General features: G+C 34.1%; 1 protein-coding gene across 3 annotated transcripts in view; it reads left to right on the forward strand.

The window, feature by feature from the left end:
* The window catches only part of LOC150093718 (alanine aminotransferase 1-like), a 193,286-nt gene that overhangs the window by 18,390 nt on the left and 149,530 nt on the right, over positions 1-25,366 (forward strand). For all 3 annotated transcript variants that reach the window (XM_090413040.1, XM_090413043.1, XM_090413042.1), the window contains exon 3: positions 14,514-14,603. In XM_090413040.1, coding sequence (XP_090269166.1) covers positions 14,514-14,603 — 90 coding nt within the window. The remainder of the gene's footprint in view (positions 1-14,513; positions 14,604-25,366) is intronic.

Here is a 25,366-nt window from a genome sequence, read left to right on the forward strand (position 1 = left end):
CAGGCTCTGAAAAATAAACATTTTCTGAGATCTCTTTGAGTTTGCTTTGCTATAGTGAGTTGATTCTCTCTCTCTCTCTCTCTCATGACTGGAACTGATATTTGTCTCTTCAGTACCTTGTAATAATACTTATGTATACAATGAAAATATGCTTGGACCTTTCAAAGAAAATTAGGTGTTGTGAATTGTACCTGCCTCCCACATCTCATCTCCTAGCTAATTTGTTCAGTGCCTTGTTAATAATTAATACTTATGTATACAATGAAAATATGCTTAAACCTTTCTAAGAAAATTAGGTGTTGTGAATTGTATCCGACCTCCACATCTCATCTCCTAGCTAATTTGTTCTTATAACAGTGTGAACAGATGGAACAAATTCATTTGGTGCTAGGCTGAATTCCAGAAAGTGAGTTCTCAATCCTGACTGTGTGCATTTTGGAGGATTTATAGACTAGCCCAGGGGCGGCTCGTGCATAGGCACTGCGGAAGTGCAGAACCCCCAATTTTTCTCGATATATAAATATATTTATTAATTTATTTATATTTGCTTGTAATATTTAATTTTATCTTCTACAATCCTATACAATTCTTTTATTTTGTATAAAAAATAATAAAAATCCATCTTGTAGCACTTAGGAGGGCAAAGGATGCTAGCACCACATTGTCATATTGCTATGTGTACAAGCATATGCACATCATAGTGAGATGCGAGCTATTAGCGTAATGCGGCACTGTCTGTCGTGCAGTTCCACTGTAGTTTATATGCAGCTTGTGCCAGTAGTAGAGTGTTCATAGTGCTTATCGTGTTTACTCCGTCTCTTTAAATATTTGGACATTACAGTTAAAGGGTTTAATTGTAATGTCCAAAAATTGTAAATCCATTCCTTTAATTACAATTAAAGGAATGGATTTTATTTTTAAGTAATTTTGAATTATACTAAACTATATACTTTTATCAATAATAAACAATATTTTTTCATGAAACAAAACAAGAAGAATATATTTTATTTTTAGTAATTTTGAATTATACCAAACTGTATAATAAACAATATACAGTATAATAAACAATATTTTTTCATGTTTAATTTTTTTTCAAATTTTTACTATAATTTTGATATTTTATCCAAGCATGTATACACTGCTGTACTTACAGTGTGTATGTATATTTTGAAAGTTGGCACCCCCCATGATTTCAAGCCATGAGCCCCCACTGGACTAGCCAAAAGCTTTTGGCTACTTGTATATGAAAATATGACTTCTGTATTACTTCCACCTTAGTATCACATCTGGGTCTAGCTCCCACTGATGAGACCTCAATAAAGGTCGAAACTGATCTGGGTAGCAACCCTTCCCATAATGCATAGAATTATACATGTCTGTGAAGATGTGATTCTGTTTCTGCTTTATGTTTCTGAGTGATTGGAATGACGTTAAGATTAATCAGGTTGCCTTTTTTCTGGATGGTACGAAGCATTCTTAGGGAGACGTTAGAAGCACTGCCCCAAACATGTGAGCTGTGTTCCAAGGATGGATTTGAGATTTATGCAGTTTTACTGGTGAGAAAGTGTCTTGAGCAGAAAGTGCACTAACTTTTTTTGAGGTTGAAAAAGCTATAGACAAAATGTTTTGTTTCATGCAAGGCCAAAGGTGTAATTAATCCAAGAAGAGAAATCTAATCCTGTTTGGAGATCAGAACGTTATGAAGAGTAAGGGAAGTGAAGAATCTTTCTAGTGAGAAATAGACAGGCCTATGTTTTAGTTGCATTGAAGTTAACAAGATTATCCTTGCTGCACTAAAGAATAGCCAGCAGATCAATGTTTGAAACTTTTAATAACCATGCATTAATAATGTTAGTTAACTGAACAAGAGGAATGGAGTTATTATCAATGGTAAAGCCATGGTTAGGATTTTACGTCAGTTAGAGCAGGTTATTTATGTACAGAAGGAGAGCACAGATAAAAATACAGAGTCCTGTGATACAAAGTATTGGTGGAGAAATTTGAGGAGAGAATACTATCTACCAAGAAAATGCAGTGAATGTATAGAGAAGATGATGATGACCTAGTTTAAAAGGGCTAAGAGGAGACCATAAAATAAATAAATACTAAATGCTAATTATGGTAATTCACTCTTATATTTTATTAAACACTGACGACCACATATTCATTATTTAAAACTAATAGTTTGTTCAGAAGTTAAAAACTAGAGACATATATGCTGGAAGAATAGTTCTGGAAACAGAAAATATTTCAACTATACATATAATAGGTTACAAAGCCTGTAGTGCATTAGTGTAATTTGTTGACTGGTGATTAAAAAAAGAAAGACAAAACCTGTTGATACCTTCCTTGAATAGTAAGAGGTTGCAGTCTGAGGAATAGTGTGTGAAAGGCCATTTTACAGGGCAGATGTAGATCGAATGAAAGAGGAGGATGAGAAGTCGGTCTAATACAGGGCTCCAGAAATCCACTCGCCACAGGCAAGTTATCAGAGACAAATGATGAGTGAATTTTTGGACTTTCTAAATGCATTCTTCCCATTGGCACATCCTGGAGTTTATTGCATCTACCATAACTTACCTTATATTGGTGAAACTGGACATACAATCTCTATACATAAAAAAAAAAAAAAAGACACATTAAATATAACAATTTTGCTGAAGCAGGCCTCTCAGATCATGCTCTCAACACCCTACATCAAATCGATTGGAAAAGTACCTGCTCTTTACATCATACAAAAACTTAGTATGAAAGAAAATTTAAAGAAGCCTGTGAAATTCTGATTAACCACCATAATCTCAACAATAATGGTGGCATAAAAATTCCAAGAATTTGGATGGCACATATTTCAGCCTACTTAGTATCTAGCATACTTTAGGATTTTAAGCAGTTTTCAGCTTTTATTGGAAACTATTCCATACTGTTGAGTCCCAATTTACGATTTCTACTCTAATCTTACAAATTCCTTTTATCTATATTCTTCTAATTTCTATGCCCGAGATTTTACCAAAACTTATACCAATATCTAAGTTATTGCTCCCCGTAGTATCCCTAATATTTGTATTTATACTGCGCCTTTTGGGATATTTAGTTTAGGATATTACATACATAAACAAGGAGAAAGAACTCAAATATATCTGAAAGTGTAACTATTGCAGTCGTGACACTTAACTCGATTCTCAACTTAAATTTTCCACGTGACTAAGTACAACATTTTCAAGTGGTTATCAACTGCACCATTTATGTTGTCATGAATAGGGAGAAAGTCAATCTCGAATATATCTCTTAGTATTTAAATATTATTGCAGTCGTGACTCTTAATCTCTTTCCTCAACATTAAATTTCCTGCATGATTAGGTACGACGATTTTAAGCGGTGCATTGGATTAGCAACATCAGACAACTCTTTTATCATTGAACAAAAGGTTTATTAAGTTTCTAAACATGGTACAATTCAAATACTAAACTAAAATACTTATAGACTAACATTAAATCATTACAAGCAATATGGCTATTTGTGATTATGCCGCCATACACATTAATTCATAAATTCACCTGATATGAACAAATTAGATCAATTCACACTATCTGATTATTCATACTGAAGTAGATTAACAAATTATTCACTGCTAACACATACTTGTGACATTTTAATTATTTTATACATTACATTAGGCATTCAATTCTTAGGATACGTAATTACTTAATTCACACTGTTCCGTTATACCGTTATTTGCACTAACACACAATTATGTCATTTAAATATCTTGTGCAATATAATAGACATGCAAAAATACCTTAGGACTCTTAACTATTCACAAATCTTTAACACTGGTCAATCTACACATAACACATTCTATCATATACTGAAGTCCTAGTATAACTTCAACAGTTCTGTATTGGAATCACGATACTTTTCACAGACAAATTTCTAGTTAACATAGGTTATGATTTACAGTACCTTTCTTGAGCTTTTCGTATGGGCCTTTATTCTTTTCCAAACGAACCTTTGGTATAACTTCTCGTAACTCTGGAATACTTTAACACACACATATTTGCTCTACTATCAGCAACGAGGACATCGATCTCTTTACAGCTTTCTGCTTTGCGTAGTTATCACTAGCATCGAAACGAAGAAGATCCCTCCTTTTCTAGGACTCTATGGCAAAATTTTCTTTGCATCCTACTCGGGAAAATGGGAATTGAAATCCCGCTCACTTTCGTTTCCGTGTTGTGATGAGGAGATATCATCCCTGTCGCCACTCAGGAAAACCCCGTGAACTCCACCGGAACCAAAACCAAACTCCAAGGCCAAAAGCGACTATCCAAAAAGAGTCCCCCCAGGCGGTTACCAACCCTTTTATAGCTGCTTCCCTAACGGCACCTTTTCTTACTTCCTTTCTCCTCCTTCTACCTGTTTTTTAATCATCGACCAATTAGGGTGGCGTTTTCTCGCCAAACGTCATTTGATCGGCAAGCCCGTTCTCAATGTTTCAATCCGGGGATCGGCCCTAAGCGATAGCTTTGCTTTTCTTGTGCTAGCCTGACTTAATCCCCTTTCAAACTTTTTCTATGAATTCTACTTAATAACTTAATCTCTCGCATAACGTATTTTATGACTCACCCCTTTCTACTTATTTACTTAACTCTCTCATTTTTTAATCGCATTACAATATTACTCTATACTTTCCTTTGTTAGCTACTTATTTAGTTAGAATTCCTTATTTTAAGTCATATTACAATATTAATACATTCCTTCCTTTATCAGCTACTTTAACAACAACTCTTAACGTTTTATACATATTACTGGATGCAAGAAATTTTCCATTAAATAATTCATTTTTTTATGCAGGGGTTTTAATTTATGATATTTATTCTTCATGTTACACCATGATGGCTGAGAATACTATATTGCTAAGATATCAGGTGCAACAATACCAATTGGTAGAAATTTATATGTATGATCACATAGTTTTATATATATATATATATATATAAACATGTTGCTCTCCAGCACAATTTAATATTGTAACCTAATAGATAATAATAATTATAGGACTCTAGCTTTGATGTAGTAAAGGTTTTTTTTTTTTTTTTTCACCAGAGGTCAGGTCAATAATTATTGTAATGGTTGGTCAGTAACTTTAGCAAACCACGTAGATTGTAGTACAGCTTGTTTCTCTGTATATATGTGTATGCTCCAGATCATGACCTTGATATGAAGGGCGAAACGTCAAGTGACCATTTTGGTTTATATTAAACTAAAGTTTTGCTCTAACACAGTAGTTGTCTCCATAATTTTCCATAATGTTTCCATTAAAACATGTCATTAACTTTTAAGTTATTTGATCACGGGTAGCCACCAACAAATTCATTAGAGTTTGTTGGTAGCTGGAAATAAAAAAAAAAAGTTTTATTTCCAGAGAGTTGGAAATAAAAACTTCTGTATCTGAAATCCTTAATTCAAACAATACAGCATTCTCTTTTAAAGAATTGTTGAAACAGTTCCAATTTTAGTTTGCCAGTTTTCTCTGAAAATCATAATATGAGCCAATCATCTTCACTTTCTTCCCACCTTATATCTCCTTTGAGGTTCAGAACTTTATCATTCCAAAATTTTTACTTTTTAAAGAACATTTCCATTCTAGAAGAGCTAAACAAATCTATCAGAAAACGTCATTAGTTATGTTATGTGAAAAAATACAGTTCACAAGGTATTCTCTGAACCAAGTTGATTTTTTTGTGTCTTGATTTACACTACACTCTAACAGCATAGATGCTCACCTATGGTCCCGTCTAGATAATATGATCAATGATATGTACAATAAAACTTGTCTAAGCACCAAAAACAGGCAAATCAATTTAATGCTTTATACGAGAAGATTTTAAAATCAAGAGCTGCTCCACCCAACGATAAGGTACTTTTCACAACGTGACACCTACAGAAGCTAGAATCTTAAAAAATGGGTTCAATTTTGCAGTCGCACCAGAGCACATTCCTAAAACAGATATTATGTGTAACATAGAAAGGGCCCTTTTCTTTCCTGAACCTGTTGCAAATGACATTAGATTAAAGACTGCGATTCTTCTCTTGTCTTCTCATTCTCCTAAAAAGAATATCAGCTCCTCAGAAAAAAGAGCACTATCTTATTTAAAGAAGAATAAAGATATTATAGTACCTTAAGGCTCACAAAGGCAATTCAACTGTTATCTTGAATACTGGTGGATTATATGTCCAAAATTTCAATTTTATTTTCTGATACCTTTACTTACTGTCAATTAGATTCTGACCCTACTTGGATGAACCATGTAGAAACCAACAACCTTTTACTACATGGCCCAAGTATCTCAAGAAAAAAATTGACGTCCATGCATCTGTTAACTCCACGTTTATATGGATAGTTTATTTGGTACACAAGACCAATATTTCTCTTCGACCGATCGTAGATGGTATTAACTCGCTAACTTATTTGTTATCAAAACATCTTGCTCATCTTCTAAAGGAACACTGGATACCTATATTAAAAATGTACAACACTTTGTAGAAAAACGAGAAATTTGTATCTCAAGAACTTACATTCTAGCTAGTCTGGATGTTGTATCATTATTTACAAATGTTCCTGTAAATGAAATTATGGTACTTATAGATAATCTGTTCCCTCAAGACATCTCTGAACTCTATAAATGCTGTCTCAACTCAAATTTTTTCCAATGGAATGGAAAAAATCTACAAACAACTTCTGGGCCTTGCAATGGGAAGCCCTCTATCTCCTCCTTATGCAGACTTATTCATGGAAAAGTTTGAAAACGTGTCTTGTTATCTACAAATCCTAACCTTTCAATTTAGTGGAGATATGTAGGCAGCATATTCATAATATGGAAACACAGTGTAGCTGAGTTATATGATTTTCTGGCATCTATTAACTCCTTCCATCATAAAATCAAATTCACCTTAGAACTTGAGAATGAAGGAAAATTATCTTTTCTATTTTCTAGACATTTTAATTACAAAACAAGCAGACCAAGGCATTTCTCTTAGTGCTTACAGTAAGCTGACCCACATAGATCGTTATCTATTTCTCCTCGTTACACCATATTTCACAAAAATTGGGCATTGTACATATGCCGAAAAAGGTTATCTTTATTGGAAAAATTGAAGGAACATTAACAGAAGAATTACATTCTGTTCTCCAACTATTGATCAGCAATGGATATCTTAAAAAATAGCAAAAAAGATACTACTCTCTAATCCCTCTCTACAACAACTCCATGACATTCATTACAGAACTTCAATTTCCATCCCTTTTGTTGGCAAACTTTCGCAAAAAATTGCTAATCTGAAATTTCATGACATTAGACTAGCCTTCAAACCAATTATGACAGTACAAAATCTGTTATGCTTACCCAACACCACAACTCTTTCAACAAACATCCTGGAGTTTACAACATCCCATGTTCTTGTGGCTTTAATTACATAGGATAAACTTCGAAAAGTTTAGAAATAAAACAAAAGGAACATATTGGAGACGTCAACAACAAAGAGGACAGTTTAGGGTTGGCATTCCATTTCTCCAACATTCACCACAACATTGAATGGAATAAGAACTCCATGCCACACATAGGAGATTACAGCTCCCGCAACATAAAAGAGAGTCTAGAGTGGTGATCCACTCACAAGGTACTATAAACAGAAACCAAGGGATGATTCTGTGTAACATTTGTTCAGTCATTGTTCAGCAGGTGCATTCAATAGTTAGCAGAGAAATTAAACTATTGAATGCACCTGCTGAACAATGACTAACCATGTGCCAGCATCCATGTGGAGCATGGATGCTGTATTTTTTTTAGTAATGTATTGATTCATAATCAAAGCTTGTTGTTTATTTATATTTGTATGTTCATCCAAACCTAGATGAAGCCACTAGGTTACGTAGCTAAACTAATAGATAGCTAGTAGTATCAAATCTTTACGACCAATAAACCCAGTGTTAGTTATTTTTATTACATTAGTTTTGTGATCAAAAATAACATATTTATCAGGTTCAGAACTTTCTTTTTCTTTCTACATGAAAGTCTGTCAGTTTTTTCATAGTAATTGAAAACTTAAACTGCTGTGTCTTCTTTCCCCAATAGTTGTTCTGTCATCATTGTCATAATGTAACAATTGATAACTTTTAAACATTTTTCTTTCTATATGAAAGACTTCATAAATATCCTCTTTTGAGTTCTAAAAATCTCCTCATTTCTTTCACAGCAGTATACAGCATTCTTTTCACTTCATACATGCTCTGCTACGCAACACACTTCTGGTTTTCATTTCAATCATGAAGTGATAAAAATGAGCTCCATTATGTGTATTAGTTACAGCCAGTGCTTTTTTATGGCAGTATGCAATGGTACGCAGTACCGACACCTTTTTTTTTTTCTTAAGTTTTTAAAAATTTGCGATTCAGTGAAAGCAAAATGTATTATAAATATTCCGGTAGATGGTACTATGTTCACAAACTGAATTTTCAGTTTTGATTACTTGTAAGTTGGTACCCTCCTTTCCTGTTTCATAGGTTGGTATGCAACCAGAAACAGGAAATTGTGTTCACTTCTGATTGCTTCCAATATCAGTTTATCATTTCTATATTCACTCTGCAACAGGCAGGTGTTCACGTAAGTTTTGAAGTAATCTAAGTTAAATCAGTGCAATCATTGTTCAAAATGAGTAAAATAAGTAGTTACTTTATGCCAGTAAGTAAAAAAAGGAAGGCTGAAGAAGCGGAAATTGCTTTAAGAGTTTCATCGACAAACTTTATGTGACTTTTAATACGTCATCTAAGAATGCTAGGGAACTAAGGAATGTGCAGTGACTCTAGAACTTCAACTTCTTAAAACTGGCAGAATTTGAAGCCCTCGTCCATCCCTTACTGGAGGCAAACGAAGACGGCAGAAGAAGCAAAACAGATAGCTTTCTTTATGAGGGCCTTTTAAGAAAAATAATGTCATGCGAGTTTGTTCTTGATTTGGGCCTTATGCGTGATGCTCTCTAAGAACTTAGTGAACTAAGTCTAGATTTACAAGAGAGAAATTATAAATATTCCGGTAGATGGTACTGTGTTCACGAATTGAACTCAATATTTACTTGTACAAAGCAGACAGGAAGATAAAGAATACAATTCAACATTTTGAAGAAAGAATTGAAAATCCTGGTCCGTACTACAGTATTTCTCTTCGAAGTCAGAAGAACATGAAATTCAAAGGGATTGAGCTCCTCAAAAATGAAAGACACAGTCTTGCAATAAATTCATCTGCTTTCTATAAAAGTCTGAAAAAAGCTGTTGGAAAGTGTCTGCTTGAAGGAGATGATACTGATTTACCTGAATGTGCTAAGATTTTAAATTCCACATATTGGCAAGAAAATCCTGGGAAGCATCAGACATTTGGTGAAGCTGAAATGAGAAAGTTAGTTCGCAAATTTCGCATACTAACTTTCGCAAGATTCTTAGTTTTGGTGAATATCTTCAAGAAAATAAAGTGCCGGACATACTACTTCCTCTAAAGCACACTTTGGACACAATTGCAATATCTTTCAGTGAATGTGAAAGGGGTTTCTCTCAGATGAATTTTATAGTAACTTCATCTAGGTCATCCCTGCTTGTACGGACAACTTCACTAATGTTCATCAGGATAGTAGGACCTCCTCTCACTCATTTCAACCATAGCATATGTGGACTCATGGCTGCTCTGAGGTCGTCATTCTGCAGTTAATACCAAAAGCAAGAAGTGATCTAGAGACGACGAGCGTATATCGCAGGATATGTTAAAAGTGTGGAAGTTGCTGTAATAACATCTTCACGGTGAGTACTGGCACCTTTTTTCCCAGAAAAAAAAGCACTGATTACAGCACTTTACTTGAAAATGGTAACTCTCGCACACTTGAACTGTGCGAGAAAAAAAATATATATGCATATATATTTTCATATTTTCATATATGCATTTAAATTAAATTACAGTTATCATTTCCAATAAATAAATTTTTAATCCAATCAATGCATTCATTTAGTTCAATATTAAATGCACATATATATATACACATGACATATGTAATAGACAATCTATTTATATTTACAATAACAATAATAATTGTATTTTTCTCACAATGTACTTTCATTAATAAAATAAGCCAGTCATTATAAACACAAAAATTAAAAGTTTTTGTTCCAATTTTTGTTGGTGATCTTGGAATTGGGGCAGATGATGTGCTGTATTGAGCAAAGATTTGATAATACCTGATTTTTGAGATGGATGAAATGATGGGCTGAATCTTGTTGTATGTAGCAACTTGTAAAGGTAGATTTATGGCAAACTGTAAGTATTCTAGATGGGGTATAGGAAAAGAGGATATCCAGGAAGACTAATTTTCAATCCTTTTCTTTTTCCATAGTGAAGTTGATGTATTGGGGATTTTGGTTAAGAAAGTTGTTAGAGATGCTTCTGATTCTGGCCAGATGGCAAATGTAGCATACCCAGAAGGAAGATTGATGAGGTTTGATTGAGGAGAATAAGAAGGCTTCAAGATGTTCTAAGTAGAAAATTGACTAGTGCAGGTGATAAGGGGGCTTCCCATTATGGTTTCTTTGATCTTTTTGTAGAATTGCTTTCTACAAATGAAGTAGCTGAATGCATTACTAAGTCAAATAGTTCAACCATGTCTGGTAGTAACTCCTCTGATAGCAATTGGAGAGTGTTGGCCAGAGGTACACAGGTAAATAATGGCTTGATGTTGAAACTGATCTTGTCTATAGGTTGAAGAGTTATTTATTATTTTAATTTTTGTAAGGAATTCTTAAGAATTTTTCACAGAGGGTTCGTGTGGTCTGTACAAGCTTAAAAGATGAGCTAGGAATTTGGCTAGGTTATAGTAGGTTGGAGAGCATCTATGCAGTCAACTATGGATATGAGTTGGGACTCATTCATTGTGGATTTTGGTAGGCCATATGGGGATCTTCCAAAATGGGACTTCAGTTTTTTTAAGGTGTCTTTTCCCAGCTGATCACATTGTTGAGTAGAGAATTAAGTTTTTATTTAGGTATTATTTCTGGAAATATTCCATGTTACTCCTCTAAGTAATTATTATTTTTATGGCTATATAGCCATAAAAATAATAGTTTTTGTTTGGTTAAAATTCTGAGGTTTGAGGTTTGATTGAGGAGAATGGGAAGGCTTCAAGATGTTCTAAGTAGAAAACTCCTGGTAAGTGATTTGATCTTTAATAGAAGAGAAATTTTCGCACAAAACTAAGCAAGTTTTGTGGGAAAGTTTGGCTCTGATTAGTGAAACTTTAATTAAATTAGCTGTGGAAGGATGAAAACATAGTGCCATTGCATAAAAGTGGTGGTAGAATGGAGGTGTGAAACTATAGTCTTTGTTAAAGGTTCTTGTTTCAGTAATCTGATTGCCTTTTATAATAAAGTAACAAGAGAAACTGATGTGGGAAAGTCATATGCTTCATTTTTTGAAATGCCGTTTCATAATGGCGTGTCATTTAAATTGTGTTTAGATATTGAGTTAGTGAATTGGATTGCAGAATGGCTGTCTGGTAGATATCAGAGTTGTGTATGAGGGAGCGGTGTCAAGTGGGGTTCCATAACCTCGTTTAACCTTTATATCGTTGACATTGTCACTGAATTGCAAGGAGATACTCAGTTTGCAGATGGAGTGAAGCCTGGAAGGATTATTAGTAGATGATAATCCTGATATTGTAATCCTTCAGGAAGCTGGTAAAGTGTAAAAAGTTGATTGAAACTAAATGTAAGGTCTTGAAATTTGGAAGCCACTGATGGGAGGAAATAGAGAAGGAAAAGGATCTTGGGGTGATGTTCAACAGAAATCTGAAGTTTAGGGGACATATTGTAAAAAGTGGTGAAGGTAACCCAGATGATTGCGAAAAGTGATAAGGATGTTGATCAGCAGAGATAAAAGTCTGGTGTTCAGTTATATAAAGCTCTGAACAGACCACATATGAATTAGAGCTGGTAACAAGGATTTGAAGTGGATAAGTTAACATTAGAGAATGTGTAGAAGTGGATAACAAAAATAATATCAGGAGATTGAATGGTGGAGACAGGGTTGTAGAGCAGGTGCCCTCCCTCGATGAGTCTTTGGACTCCCTGGAGGTGTCAAATAATAATAATAATATTGACTGAGATCATGCAAATGTGTTTGGTGGATAGAACAAAAAGAGGTGATATGATTGAGGTATTTAAACTGTGGAAAGGAAGTTAAAGCATTGCTGAGGTAATGATCTTTCATATGATCAATAAGGAGAATGATTAAGGACATGAGCTATCCCAGGAAGTTGCAGAAGGAAGGGTAAGAGGGTGAGAAGCAGCTTTTTTGCACAAAGGATAGTTGGATCATGGAGTGTAATGCCTGAAAGGGTGGTGTGAGAGTGTAGATGGTGAGTGAGTAAGTTTAAGGAATGGTATGATAGATTTTGCATCGACTAAGATGGTCCTCCCATGATGAGTCTTCAGATTCCTTAGAAGTCCTGAGTAGTAATAATAATAAAATTCTTGTTTTCCATCTTTATTTTATCCATGTGTAAGCAAACAGAAGTGTGCACATGAAATAGCTTCATGATTTAACTTTTGTTTGCTCATGCTTGAGTTAAAAAAGGATGAAAACAAGAATATAATCTTATTGTTAAGTATAATTTAAGTGTATGACAGGGGGATTCTCTCATGATGAGTCTTTGACTCCATGGAGGTTTGCAGATAATAATAATTTACAAACCTGAAATGTTTCATGAAGGGAGCACATTTTGATACAAGATCATATAAGAAGCATATGGAGAGGTTATTCAATAACTGCAATAATAATAATTTAATTTACTACTTAATAATAATAATTTACAAACCTGAAATGTTTCATGAAGTTTAATCCTTTATCCAAGGATACTATTTGATTTTTATCTTCAGAGAGTTTCATGCCAAAAATAGTAAACTGTAAAAATATCGGCAATTATTAGCGTGAGCTAATGCAAGTAGTCCTAGTACGTAGTACAATACCGGGCAACTCGTTGCGTATATAAAACAATTTTGGAACAAAACAACAGTATTAGCATGGCATTTATGCATCAAGGCATATGAAAAGTAGTTTTGAAAGAAAATTCATTCTGAAGATAAAAATCAAATAGTATCCTTGTTTTTTTATTAAATATTACCGTAATAAATTTAGTTTAATCCTTTATCCAAGTGTGAGCAAACAAAGTTTGCACCTGAAAGTATCTTCAGGACTGGGGTAAGTTAGTACAACACCGGGCAACTCGTTGCAAAGGTAGAGCAAGGTAACATCACTCCTATCTCAGTATCTCCCATAATGTAAAACACATCTCCTTGCGGATATGTGTAATGTTATGCATTAAGGGAAGGGCCACTACCCAGACTAGTTTCAACCTTTATTGAGGTCTCTTCAGTGGGAGCCATGCCCCAAGTGGAGATACCAGGCAGAAGCATTAGCTAGGTCATCTCTACCTATAGGAGTTGTGCAAACGGTGTGTCACCTTTTTATTAAATTACTCTGAATTTAGAGAAAGATGTTGGAAGTTTATTTTTCACTTGGTTAGACTATAATAAATTTAATTTAATCCTTTATCCAAGTGTGAGCAAACAAAGTTTGCGCCTGAAAGTATCTTCAGATACTTTCAAGAGATACTGAGATAGGAGTGATGTTAGCTTGCTACACTTTTGCAATGAGTTGCCTGGTGTTGTACTACCTTACCCCAGTCCTGAAGATACTTTCAGGTGCAAACTTTGTTTGCTCACACTTGGATAAAGGATTAAACTAAATTTATTATAGTCTATCCAAGTGAAAAATAAACTTTCAACTAAATATTACCGTATTTTTCGATAGTAATGCATGCGTTATCTATACAAAAAAGTCTAAATTCATTAAAAATGAACATGCGCAGTATACATTTGAAAGGTGTGAGAGGTAAATCAAATGTAATAACAAAACTAAGGTAGAAGTATTACTTAATATTTATTGAGCATTACAAATTCTTCCAAAAAATTCTTCATTGGGCTCAATATTGAAAGAATCAATTGCATTAAAAATTTCGTTTGGATTTCTTCAGCTTCATAATCATTGTCACTGACTATTACTAGCAACACGTGCTTTTAAAGAATTCCTCCATCCTCTGTCTGTACTTCCTAACTCTACCGCTAGTTGGCGCATGCGTGTTATCTATACATCAAAAGGAGTGATGAAAATGTTGGGGTGCGTGTTATCTATCGAAAAATACGGTAATATAAAATTCAATATTAAAGTAAAATATACCAAAAATGTTTTGTTTTGTTTTTACCTAAAACTTAACACATTTATACAATATACTGGAATTCCAGCTGGTTGCATGAAAAATTAATGTTATTTTTGGAAGAGAAATGGACATAATCCTTAGGCCTGACTTATATTTAGTGTTTAGAATTTTTATGAGTATAATTTTTTTTTCCTTTAAAATAACAGGAAAACAACAAGCCATTCCCATGTTATATTGATGTAAGTACTGTTGATCCACAACAGATGCAACAGAAACCTATTACCTTCTTTCGACAGGTTAGTTAAAATATGAATTTTATAAAAACATATTTGTTAGTTTTCAGTTTGTTTGTTTAAATATTAATACTGTGTTGTTGCAGATGGAATTGATATAAAGAGAGAGATTGTTTAATATTAAATCAGATATAGTGCACAGTTATATGTTATCTCATATTTTGTTAACATTTTGATCACATTAGTAAGGTACACAACTGATCATCTGTCTTCTCCTGTACTCAACTTTTCCATAAACCACTGTGATATCTGTCCATTCCCATTTGCTCCAATTTATACAACAGAGTTCTATGTGGAATCCTGTCAGATGCTTTTGCAAAGTCAAGCACATCAACTGAGCAGCTGTTTTCTTTATCCGACTCCATTGGCACTTTATTATAAAAATTAAGCAGATTACTAAAGCAAGACCTACCTTTCACAAAACCATGTCACCTCTTATAAAGTATCATATTCCTGTCCACATAGTCCTGAATTCTGTATTTTGCAATTTCCCAAATACCTCAACCACCACTCCTGAGATGCTGATTGTCATATAATTTGCTACTGTCTTAAAACCTCCTTTATGCAGTGGGACTATATTGTCTCCCCCTCCCCTTTCATCTTCATTGTCATGAAATATTATCATGAAACCAGATATCAAAATAAGTGGATGTGAACTCATTTTTTATGTATGCAGGTGATGGATGTGAAAGCTGGATTATTAAGAAGAAAGATAGAAAGTGAATTGATTCATTTGAATTATGGGCATGGAGGAGACTTAAGAATCCCATGGATTGCAAGAATGACTAATAAGGTCTGTCTTTCAGAGAGTATAAAGACAGAGTGCACCTTGGAAACAGTGATCACTAACCAGAAGTGTGCTTTGAGCATGTTATCCAAGCAGATCAATCATTGGAAGAGACAGTTATATTGGAGAAGATTGAGAGCATGAGAAGGAGAGGAAGATATCAAAAGAGTTGGATCCACAACATAAAGGAACTTACCAACTTGAACTTACAATTGTTGAAAGTAAAGACAAGTGGCTGAATAAGATGACGAACCATTCATTGTTCACAAGATCAATGAAAAGAATTATCAAAATGGAGGAAAACTCATGTAAAAAACTTTATTAATGAAGAATTTTCACCTAAGTATCATAGGCATCATCAGTACAAGATTACAGAATGGCAGTTAAATAATAATGAACAATTCTAAAAAATGGCAATATAATGTAAGATAACTAAAACTTTATGTGAGTTTTCCTCCGATTTTATAATTCTTTTCATTATGTAACTCACGGTATTTTATTGAAACAAAAGTTAACAAAATTACTAAGTGTTTGAAACGACTGAATGGCATATAACAACAAACTTATAGTGATATCGTGATTTTTAAGATTTATTAGCCAGATTGGATAACTGCTATAAGAAATTTATAATAAAAATTAACATTAAAAAGATGTCATATCTGAAGGAAGAATAAAGATCAGAAATTGAATAAGGAAATGGAGAATAAACTTAGGAAGGCTAGTATGGAAAAACCGCTCTGCTGTCTGCTAAAGCATTTTATTCCCATACGGAGTAGGCAAGGCTTGTATAGTCCTATCTCACTTTTGTAGACTTGGGGTAGTTAATCTCTACCTTAGCCAATCAAGCAATAGCTGTCCCATGGCTATGACTAATCTTAAATGGCATGTGGAAAAGAGAGGCAGACAACTACTGCCATCTCATGGTCCCTAACACCATATATATTATCATCTGAAATAGTGTGGGTTTTGTGGTCAACTTCCTTGATTTTAAGGGAAGAAAAATCAAAGTTTCTATGAGGGATAAAAACTGCTTGCTTATTCCAGAGATCAGCTAACTTGGGAAACAGTCGAAGAAAAGCTTAGAAAACTTGTTCTAGTCAGCCCAGAATCAAATTACAATGGTCTTTCTTTAGGACTTAGTCTGAGATGCAAACATCATTTCCACAGAACTACACAGGCCTAATTATATGGTAAAACCATTAAAAAAAATTTTGTATTATATTTATCATCATCAAATTCCTGCCATACGTACCCTCAAGGGGTGTACAGGATATGATAGTACTACATGAAAAATTTACATCATTACTAACTTCCTATCTACAATTTTCCTCCAAATCAGTCTGTTACTTGTCAAGACTCCAACATTATCAGATCTATATTTCTATTGTCTAAGGCACTTTTTACCGTATCAATCCACCTATATCTTGGTCGTCTTCTGGGTAATTTTCCTGCCAACTTGGCAGAGAACATCTGTTTTGCTAATCTTTCCTCTCTTATTCTGTTTAAATGACCATACCACCTGAGATTAGCTCTGCTAACGCATTCCTGGATGCTGACAATGTCAAGTTCTTTCTTAATATCGTCATTTTTAATATGATATTGTCATTGATGCCATTTGTTCATGCCCCTAATCTTTCTCAGGACTCTCATATCTTCAGTCTCTAGTCTTTGGTCAAGTGTTTTACTTCTGACCCAGCTCTTAGATCTATAAGTTAAAACTGATTTGAACACTGTCTTGTATACAGCTAATTTTGTCCGACTAATTTCTCTCTTATTCCATATGAATTTATTCAATTGACATCCTACTGTTATTTATTATGAGATTTTTTGTATTATTTAATCTCTGTTTCTGACAATTATTTTCTTATTTCCGAGTGTACCTATATATGCACAAGGGTTCACTCCGATTGGTGCAATGACTTTAACTCTTTCTTTCAGAATTCAAAAAAAAAAAAAAAATCACTGACTCAAGACTAAATACAAAATAAACACATTTAATAAAACACACACAATATATACACTTCAAATAAAGTTACATAATTAACTACAGATTAATTGGATCCAAAGGCCTTTTAAATAAACTTACAGTTAAGAGATCAGCCATTCTCTGACTCAATCTATTTTTGATTTGTTTAACATATACTTCATTTCATTTTACTAGACTAAATACTTTGTTTGCACAATAACAAAATGTACATAGCCAGTTTCTCTGTCAAGGCCTCATGTAGCACACATTAAATCTTCTTGACACTGAAGTGTAGTTATTCTGAATTCACCTAAGTATAAACACTTTCACTTCATGCAATTTCTTTCTAATCAGCGTTTCTTCAAACATTCCTTTAGATCAGTGGTTCTCAAACTGGGTGCAGCAAGTATGCCACAAGGGTGCTGCGAAATTTTGAATCATTTATTTGAAAAAAGCAAAATATTCAATTGCCACAAATAACTAAATCAAAAACAAAAAAATTATATATTTTGATTTTAATGGATGAAGCGTATCTAAAAGTTATCATTTTTTGTATCACTCTTATATTATATACTGGGATTTCATTAGCTCACCGCGTGTCGTAGTAACTAGATATGTGATGGCACATAAATACTTGAGAAAATGAACTAATGAATGGTTAGTTGTCCTCTGTCTGTTTTAGTATTTTTCTCTGTTCAGTGTGACAAGTATTATACATGATCATTTCCCCTAAACAAAAATCACGAGTCTTTTGTCATCGGTGAGAATAAACGATGATATTAAAGTCGTTAAATTCAGTGAGTAACAGTTTTTCTTATTGTTATATATTCCAGCTATAACAAGAGACATCGTAAACAAGCATTTTTCCTTTTTCCATCCGGAAAAAAAATTATTTACTTGAAATAAATTTTAAAATAAAATATTAAAGTTACTTATGCCCTTCAAAATCATGAATAATTTTTTCCTTAAAAAGAAGTGAAGATTCTGACGATCAAGAAATGTCTACTTGTAGCAAAGCTAACGAACCAATTTGCACTAATAAATTATCAAAAACTGATACTTGCATTAATGAAAATTTGACTATTTTTAACGTTCAGCAACAAAAAAGCACTAATGAAACAACAGAAAACAGAAAGAATAAGTTCATGTAAAAAGGGAACAATGAAAAAGAATGTAAAAACTCGTTTATATCAAGGGAGCTATCTAAAAATGGGATTTACATGGTGTGGTGATAAATTAATTCCCAGACCTAAGTGTATTTTGTGTGGTTTGGTTCTATCAAATGAGGCTATGGTTCCTAGCAAATTATTGTGACATTTCTCCACAAAACATGACAACTTGTCGAATAAAAATCCTGAATATTTCAAAGAGTTAATAAAATTACAAGAAAAACAAAGTAAAAGTTTTGTAAGAAAGTTTACAATTTCCGACCGAGTTCAAAGAAGCGAGTTATTTAGTCTCTGAAATAATTGTGAAGGAAATGAAGCCGCATACTATTGGCGAAACCTTGATTCGTCCGGCCTGTTCATCAATTGTGAGAACAATTTTTGGTATTGAAGCAGAAGAAGAAATAAAGAAGATTCCATTATCAGATGATACTATGAGTAGACATATTAATGATCTGTCAGTCGATATTGAAAAGTCAGTTATAACCAAAATAATCGAATCAAAATTTTTCAGTTTGCAGTTAGATGAGACAACTGATATCAGTGGTAAAGCACACTTACTTGTTTTTACTTGATTCATTGAAGATGATAAAATTATCGAAGAATTTCTATGCTGCAAGGAATTCGAAAAAACTACGACGGGAAAAGATGTTTTTGATATAAATGAACACATATTTTAATACAAATGGTCTATTTTGGAAAACTTGTGTGGGTATATGTACAGATGGTGCACCTTCTATCGTTGGAATTACAAAAGGGTTTGTTTCCTTTGCTAGAAAAGTAAATGAGAACATTATAACGACTCATTGCTTCATTCATCGTGAATCATTGGTGGCAAAACAATATGCTTGGAATTAAAAAGTATATTAGAAGAAATCATTCAGATGGTTAATTATATCAAGGCCAGACCATTAAAATCTAGAATATTTGCAGGACTATGTGAAGAGATGCAATCTCATTACAAGAATCTTCTTCTTCATACCGAAGTAAGATGGCTTTCAATAGGTCTCGTATTGGATTGTTTTTTTGCACTTAAAGAAGAAATATTAATGTTTTTCCAAAATGAAGACAAACCAGAATTCTATAAATTATTACAAGATGATTTTTAGTGTTCCAAACTAACCTATTTAAGACATGTTCGATCATCTGAACAAGCTGAACTCCAACATGCAAGGAAGAAATGAGAATATTTTGACATCTACAGATAAAATTAAAACTTTTAAAGATAAAATAAAAATGTGGAAGATAAAAGTAAGCACCAACAATGTAGAAATGTTTTCCTTAAAGTTGCCTCCAGAAAATGTAAAAACACTGATCTGCAAAAGCTTATTTACAGTCATTTAACATTGTTTTCCAGACATTTCAGTCAATTTATACGATTGGATTCGAAATCCATTTGTAGTGTCAACATCAGCAATGAGTGAGTCTTATAGAAGCCGAAGAATTAATTGATATAAGTAACGATCGTACGTTGAGATTGAAGCATTCAGAAATGTGTCTGAATTCATTTTGGGTAACAACTATGAAGGAGTACCCCAATATAGGATTCAAAGCACTTAACATCTTATTGCAATTTTCTACATCTTATTTGTGTGAACTGGGTTTTTCTGCACTCGTAAATATTAAAACAAAGAAGAGAGAAAGACTAAAGGTCCTTGAAAATGAGATGAGAATATGTCTCTCAAAAACAAGGCCTAATATCAAAGAAATATGCAAACAACACCAGGCACATATTTCACATTAAGTTCATATTTTATTATCTGAACCTTTATAATAGCTTTTATTTTGTATGTTTTTGAGTTGTTTAAAAATAAACCAATTTAGTTTAAATAAATTCTGTTTTCTTTTAAACACGCTTTCCTTCATATCTTTAGTATCTTTAATGTCAATTTATTTATGGGTTATATATGCGAGTCTTTCAGAATCAATTAATTGGCACTTTACTCTCTATAAAAAGCAAATAATACTAGGGGTGCCGTGAAATTTATTTATTGATTTTAGTCTGCTGCCAGACAAAAAAGTGTGAGAACCGCTGCTTTAGATCGTCATTAACAATATCTTCTTTTATTTACGAACACTTATTGACAGTCTTTCACCTTAAAACTCATTTCTACATTCCCTTTTCAGAATCTGCTATCAATCTTCCAATCAGCATTTCTTCGAACATTCCTTTAGAACGTCGATTGCAATATCCTCCTTTGTTTACCAACACTTGCTGACAGTCTTAAATCTTTAAAAACTCATAACTCTACGATTCCCTTTTTGGAATCTATTAATCCATGATTCCCTTTTCAGAATCTACTATTAATTTTCCTCCGACTGTCACATAAAAACTTCAGTTCTTCCTATCCTAAAAATCTGCCGGCCAGCGTTCTCCTTTCTCCCCGAACACTCTCTTGTTGATTCCCGTTATCAATATTGAATGCTCTCTGTCAGCTGTCAATCATCCATCAAACTTTTCGACGAGTATGCGCACTCCATGAAAGTGGCAAGCGAGAAGCTAAGTATAATGGCTGACACTTTGTCTCCGTTAGCGACAAGAGAATGTCTTCACAAAACAACACTTAATATTTAAAACTATAATAAAATTTCTGAAAGTAACACAACTCTCAAAATCCAGTAAGTACATAATTTTTTGTTAAATGCTTACATTTCATTTTAACAAAATAACATCAATAACGGGCACATCACAAGTGCCGACAATGCGTGTTATGAAACCAAAACTAATAAACGTACTAACAAACATTTCGTAAAAATATTCAGAATTTTAAATTATGATTATTTTAATACTACCATTCTAGCTTTGTTGATTCTCTTGTCTATTTCCATATTTAATTTACCATCTTCACTAAAAATCACGCCTAAGTAGCTGAATTGTTTTACTTGTTCCATACGTTCTCCATTCACAACGCAGTAGACATTTTCAGTGATTCTGCCTATTTTCATTATCTTTGTCATGTTATTGCTGACAACAGTTATTCAATTTAGTCAGGGAATCTTGCAGAGTTGTAGCAGATTTATTTAGAAGTATAACATCGTCCGCATAAAGCAAAGAGCTGAGATTAGCATCTCCAATTTTGATATCCGGTTTAATACCACTTTCCTTCATAATGTTGATCCATATAGATAATGAATAACAGAGGGGATCCATGTCTGACACAGATTTAACATTAAACCATCTTCCTTATACTTCCTTCAATTCTAACTGCTGACTTTCAACTCAAATAAAGACTAAGTATTGCTTGATATAATGCCCCATTGATACCATAACTGTAGCATATCGAATAGCTTCTCTCTCTCTTGGCACCTTGTCATATGCCTTTTCCAGATCTACAAAACTTAAATATCGATCTTTGTTATATTCCCATGATTTCTCAACTATTTGTCGTAAAGTGAAGATCTTATCCTGACAGCCTCTGTTTTGCCTGAATCCAACTTGTTCTTCACCAAACTTTTCTTCCACAATTCTTCTCAACAGTTTCTCAAGTAAAAAAAAAAATCAGCTAACGCCTTTTTATTCTCATATACGGGGAGTAGGTGAGGCCATTTAGCCCTATCTAACTTTTGGAGACTGAGTGGGCAGTTCAATCTCCACTGGTACCAATCAGAGATAGATGGCCCAAGGCTATCACTAATTAAGCGGTACACAGTGAAGAGAGACGGCTCAAATGTGCTGTCATCTCGTGGTCCCTAATCCTAACACAATATATTTAATATCTGAAATAATGTGGGTTCTACGGTCGATTTTCTTGCGTTTACGGGACGAAAAACCCGAGTTTCCGGGAGGAAAAACCCGCTAGCCCGTGCCAGAGATCGACTAACTCGGGAACCGGTCGAAAAAAGGCTTAGAAAAATTTCCTCTAGTCGCCGACTTGACTCGAAACCAAGTCTTCCTTCGTGCGGCCAAGCGCCGTGGTGTGTAAACGCCACATCCACTGAGCTACACAGGCTCTTCTCAAGCGTTTCTCAAGTATACTTGCATAAATCTTACCAGGAACACTCAGTAGGATATACCTCTGTAATTCTCATATTCAGTTTTATTTCCCTTTTTATATATGGGTACTATGAGAGCTCTACTCCAATCATTGGGAATTCTTCCCTCTGTCCAGGCTTCTGAACTATGTAGTGCAGCCACTGTAAGACTTTTATACCACAATACTTCAGCATTTCTGGTCGAATATTGTCTACTCCTGCTGCCTTTCCACATTTCAAGCCTTTGATGTGTTTTCTACTTCAAGTATGAATATGTATTCCTGACTGTATGCCTGTTGTGTGTTTTTTACCACTGTGCTATCATTGCTTGTTTCATTTAGCAATTTTTCAAATCATTACTCCATACTTCAAGGGTACATTTTCTCCTGTTTTCATGTCACCTTTATCATCTCTAACTCCTCTTGCAGCACTCTTTCCTCCATTTCTAAGCTTCTCCAACAACCTCCAGAATATCTTGCCACTTCTTGATATTTATTTTCTATGTTCTTATCAAAGTTTTCCCATGACTTTTGTTTAGCTAGTTTTACACAGTATTTAGTTTTCTGACATTTGTCTCTGTATTCTCTAAGAGCACAAGCTGACTTATTTGTCAAGAACTTTTGATATGCTTTCTTCTTTTTCCTTCACTGCCTCTTTAACTTCCTGTGTCCACCGTGGAGTTCTGATTTTCCTATCCTTGCAGATAACCTCACCACATGCCTCTCTGGCTGAATCAATCAGGGTTTTCTTCAAGGCTTGTCACTGAATCTCCAAGGTTTGGTTCATGTTCTCAAACACTATCATTTTTTTTTTGAATAATGTTTGTGTATTTTGTCTACAGTTGACATCTGAGAACTGTTCAACTTTTATTCGCTTTAACACATTCTTAAATGTTCTGCTTTTCAAAATGAAATTCAGTTTTATCCTGCTCAAGACTAAATAGGGATCACTTTCAATTTCATATCCTCTGTACACTCTGGTGTGCACCAGGGAGAAAACATCACTATGGACAATAACATAGTCAGTGAGACTTTTTTTATTCCTTGCTTCTTTTCTCCATGCGAATTTGTGCACATTTTTATGTTGGAACATGGTGTTAGTAATAACCAATCCATATCCTGAGCAGAAATCCAACAGGTATTTGCCATTATTATTAGCTTTGCTCTTTTCTCCAAATTTTCCCAAAATATTTTTGTATGTCTGATAATCATTTCCTAGTCTGCTATTTACAGCCTCTGTCCAAAAAGAAACTGAAGATATCGAAAATTGAAGAAACTAGTGGTTCCACCTGTTGTATCTTTTTGTTGTCGAAAGCTGCAACCTTCATTAGAGTTGTCTCAACTGTTTATTACATTTGTTTCATTAGAAGCCAAGTTATAGTGCCGAGAGTGACAGTGTGTTTTTGACGAATGATTGGAAAATGAGTTCAAACAGAGAACTGAGATTGACTTTTGTGTTAAACTTGGTAAAAATTTTACCGAAATGCATTAAATGCTTCAAAAAGCATATGGTGATGAATGCTTATCCCATACTCAAGTTTATGGTTTAAGCAGTTTCAAAGTGGTCATGAGATGCTTGTGGACGACGAAAAGCTGGGCTGCCCAAAAACTGGACTGAGCGAAGTTAACATCCGAAAAGTGCATGATTTCATCAAAGAAAACCCAAAATCATCCGTCAGATCAATTGAAGACAAATTGGGGATTCCAAATTCAACTGTGCACAACATTTTGACCGAGATTTTGGGCCTTCATAAATTGAATTCGCGTTTTTTTTTTTTTTTTGCGATTTGCACCATCTCATTGTTCAAAATTGTTGAAACAGTTTTTGAGCAAAAACCAATTTTGTGTGTTGGATCACTTGTCATATTCACCTGATTTAGCACTCTGTGACTTCTTTCTCTTCCCTCAACTTCATTTGCCAATGAAAGGAAAGAGATATGACACCATTGAAATCGCTCAAGTGACAGTAACCACGACACTCAACAGTATCCCAAAAACCGATATAAAAAAACTCATTTAACGGATTAATTGACCATGCCAAACGCTGTATCGAGGCTGAGGTGGAGTATATTGATTGAAATAAATGATTTGAATAATTATAAGTGGGCTGTGTTTTATTTTCTATCAAAAGTTCAGTTTCTTTTTGGACAGAGGGCGTAGATCCCCAACAAGCACCAACTTTTTTTTTTTTTCATTGTGTCAGTTGCTTTCTCTAAAGCCTCAAAAAAATTCCTCCACTTCTTCCTTAGTAGAACCTTCTGTGGGACCATAGGCACAAATAAGTCTCATTGTCCAGTTCCCCATTCTGATATTTGCCCACATCACTCTACTTGAGACTGCCTGACATTCAAGAAGATTAGGCTCGTATTTAGTGTTGAATACTATGGCTACTCCTTTTTCTTGACCGTCATTGCCTGAATATAACATTTTGTATTTATTGCTCAGAAAGATCTCACCAGTTTTTGTCTTTTTTATTTCAGTCACTCCTATTATGTCAATCTGGTACTCATCTAATTCCTCAGCTAGCTCCATTTCTTTGCCATTTAGGTTTCTTATGTTGATAGTACCGATCTTTAACTCTCGTGATGTTGAGTTGGGATGTGTTTTCAGATTTGTTCCAGTAGCTGACTTTTCGCTATTTGCCCTGGTTCCCTGGCAAAAACAATGGGGGCCTTGTTTATCTGGGTGACGCTCCAGCCAGCATGAAATTCTGTCATGTTGTACCATCATTTCTATCTTTTGGTTTAAGCCAATAAGAATACAATTTGGTCGGCTAAATCCCAAATTGCAGCCCATCCCCTTTCATTCAGTATCCAGGTAGATACCTAACAGGGTGCACCTTGAGAAAGTGAGGATTAGACACTAGGTCAGAAGCC

The sequence above is a fragment of the Typopeltis vanoorti genome, chromosome 23 (genome assembly GCF_054136105.1).
Source record: "Typopeltis vanoorti isolate ZY-2024b chromosome 23, IOZ_Tvanoo_1.0, whole genome shotgun sequence".
Taxonomy (NCBI): domain Eukaryota; kingdom Metazoa; phylum Arthropoda; class Arachnida; order Uropygi; family Thelyphonidae; genus Typopeltis; species Typopeltis vanoorti.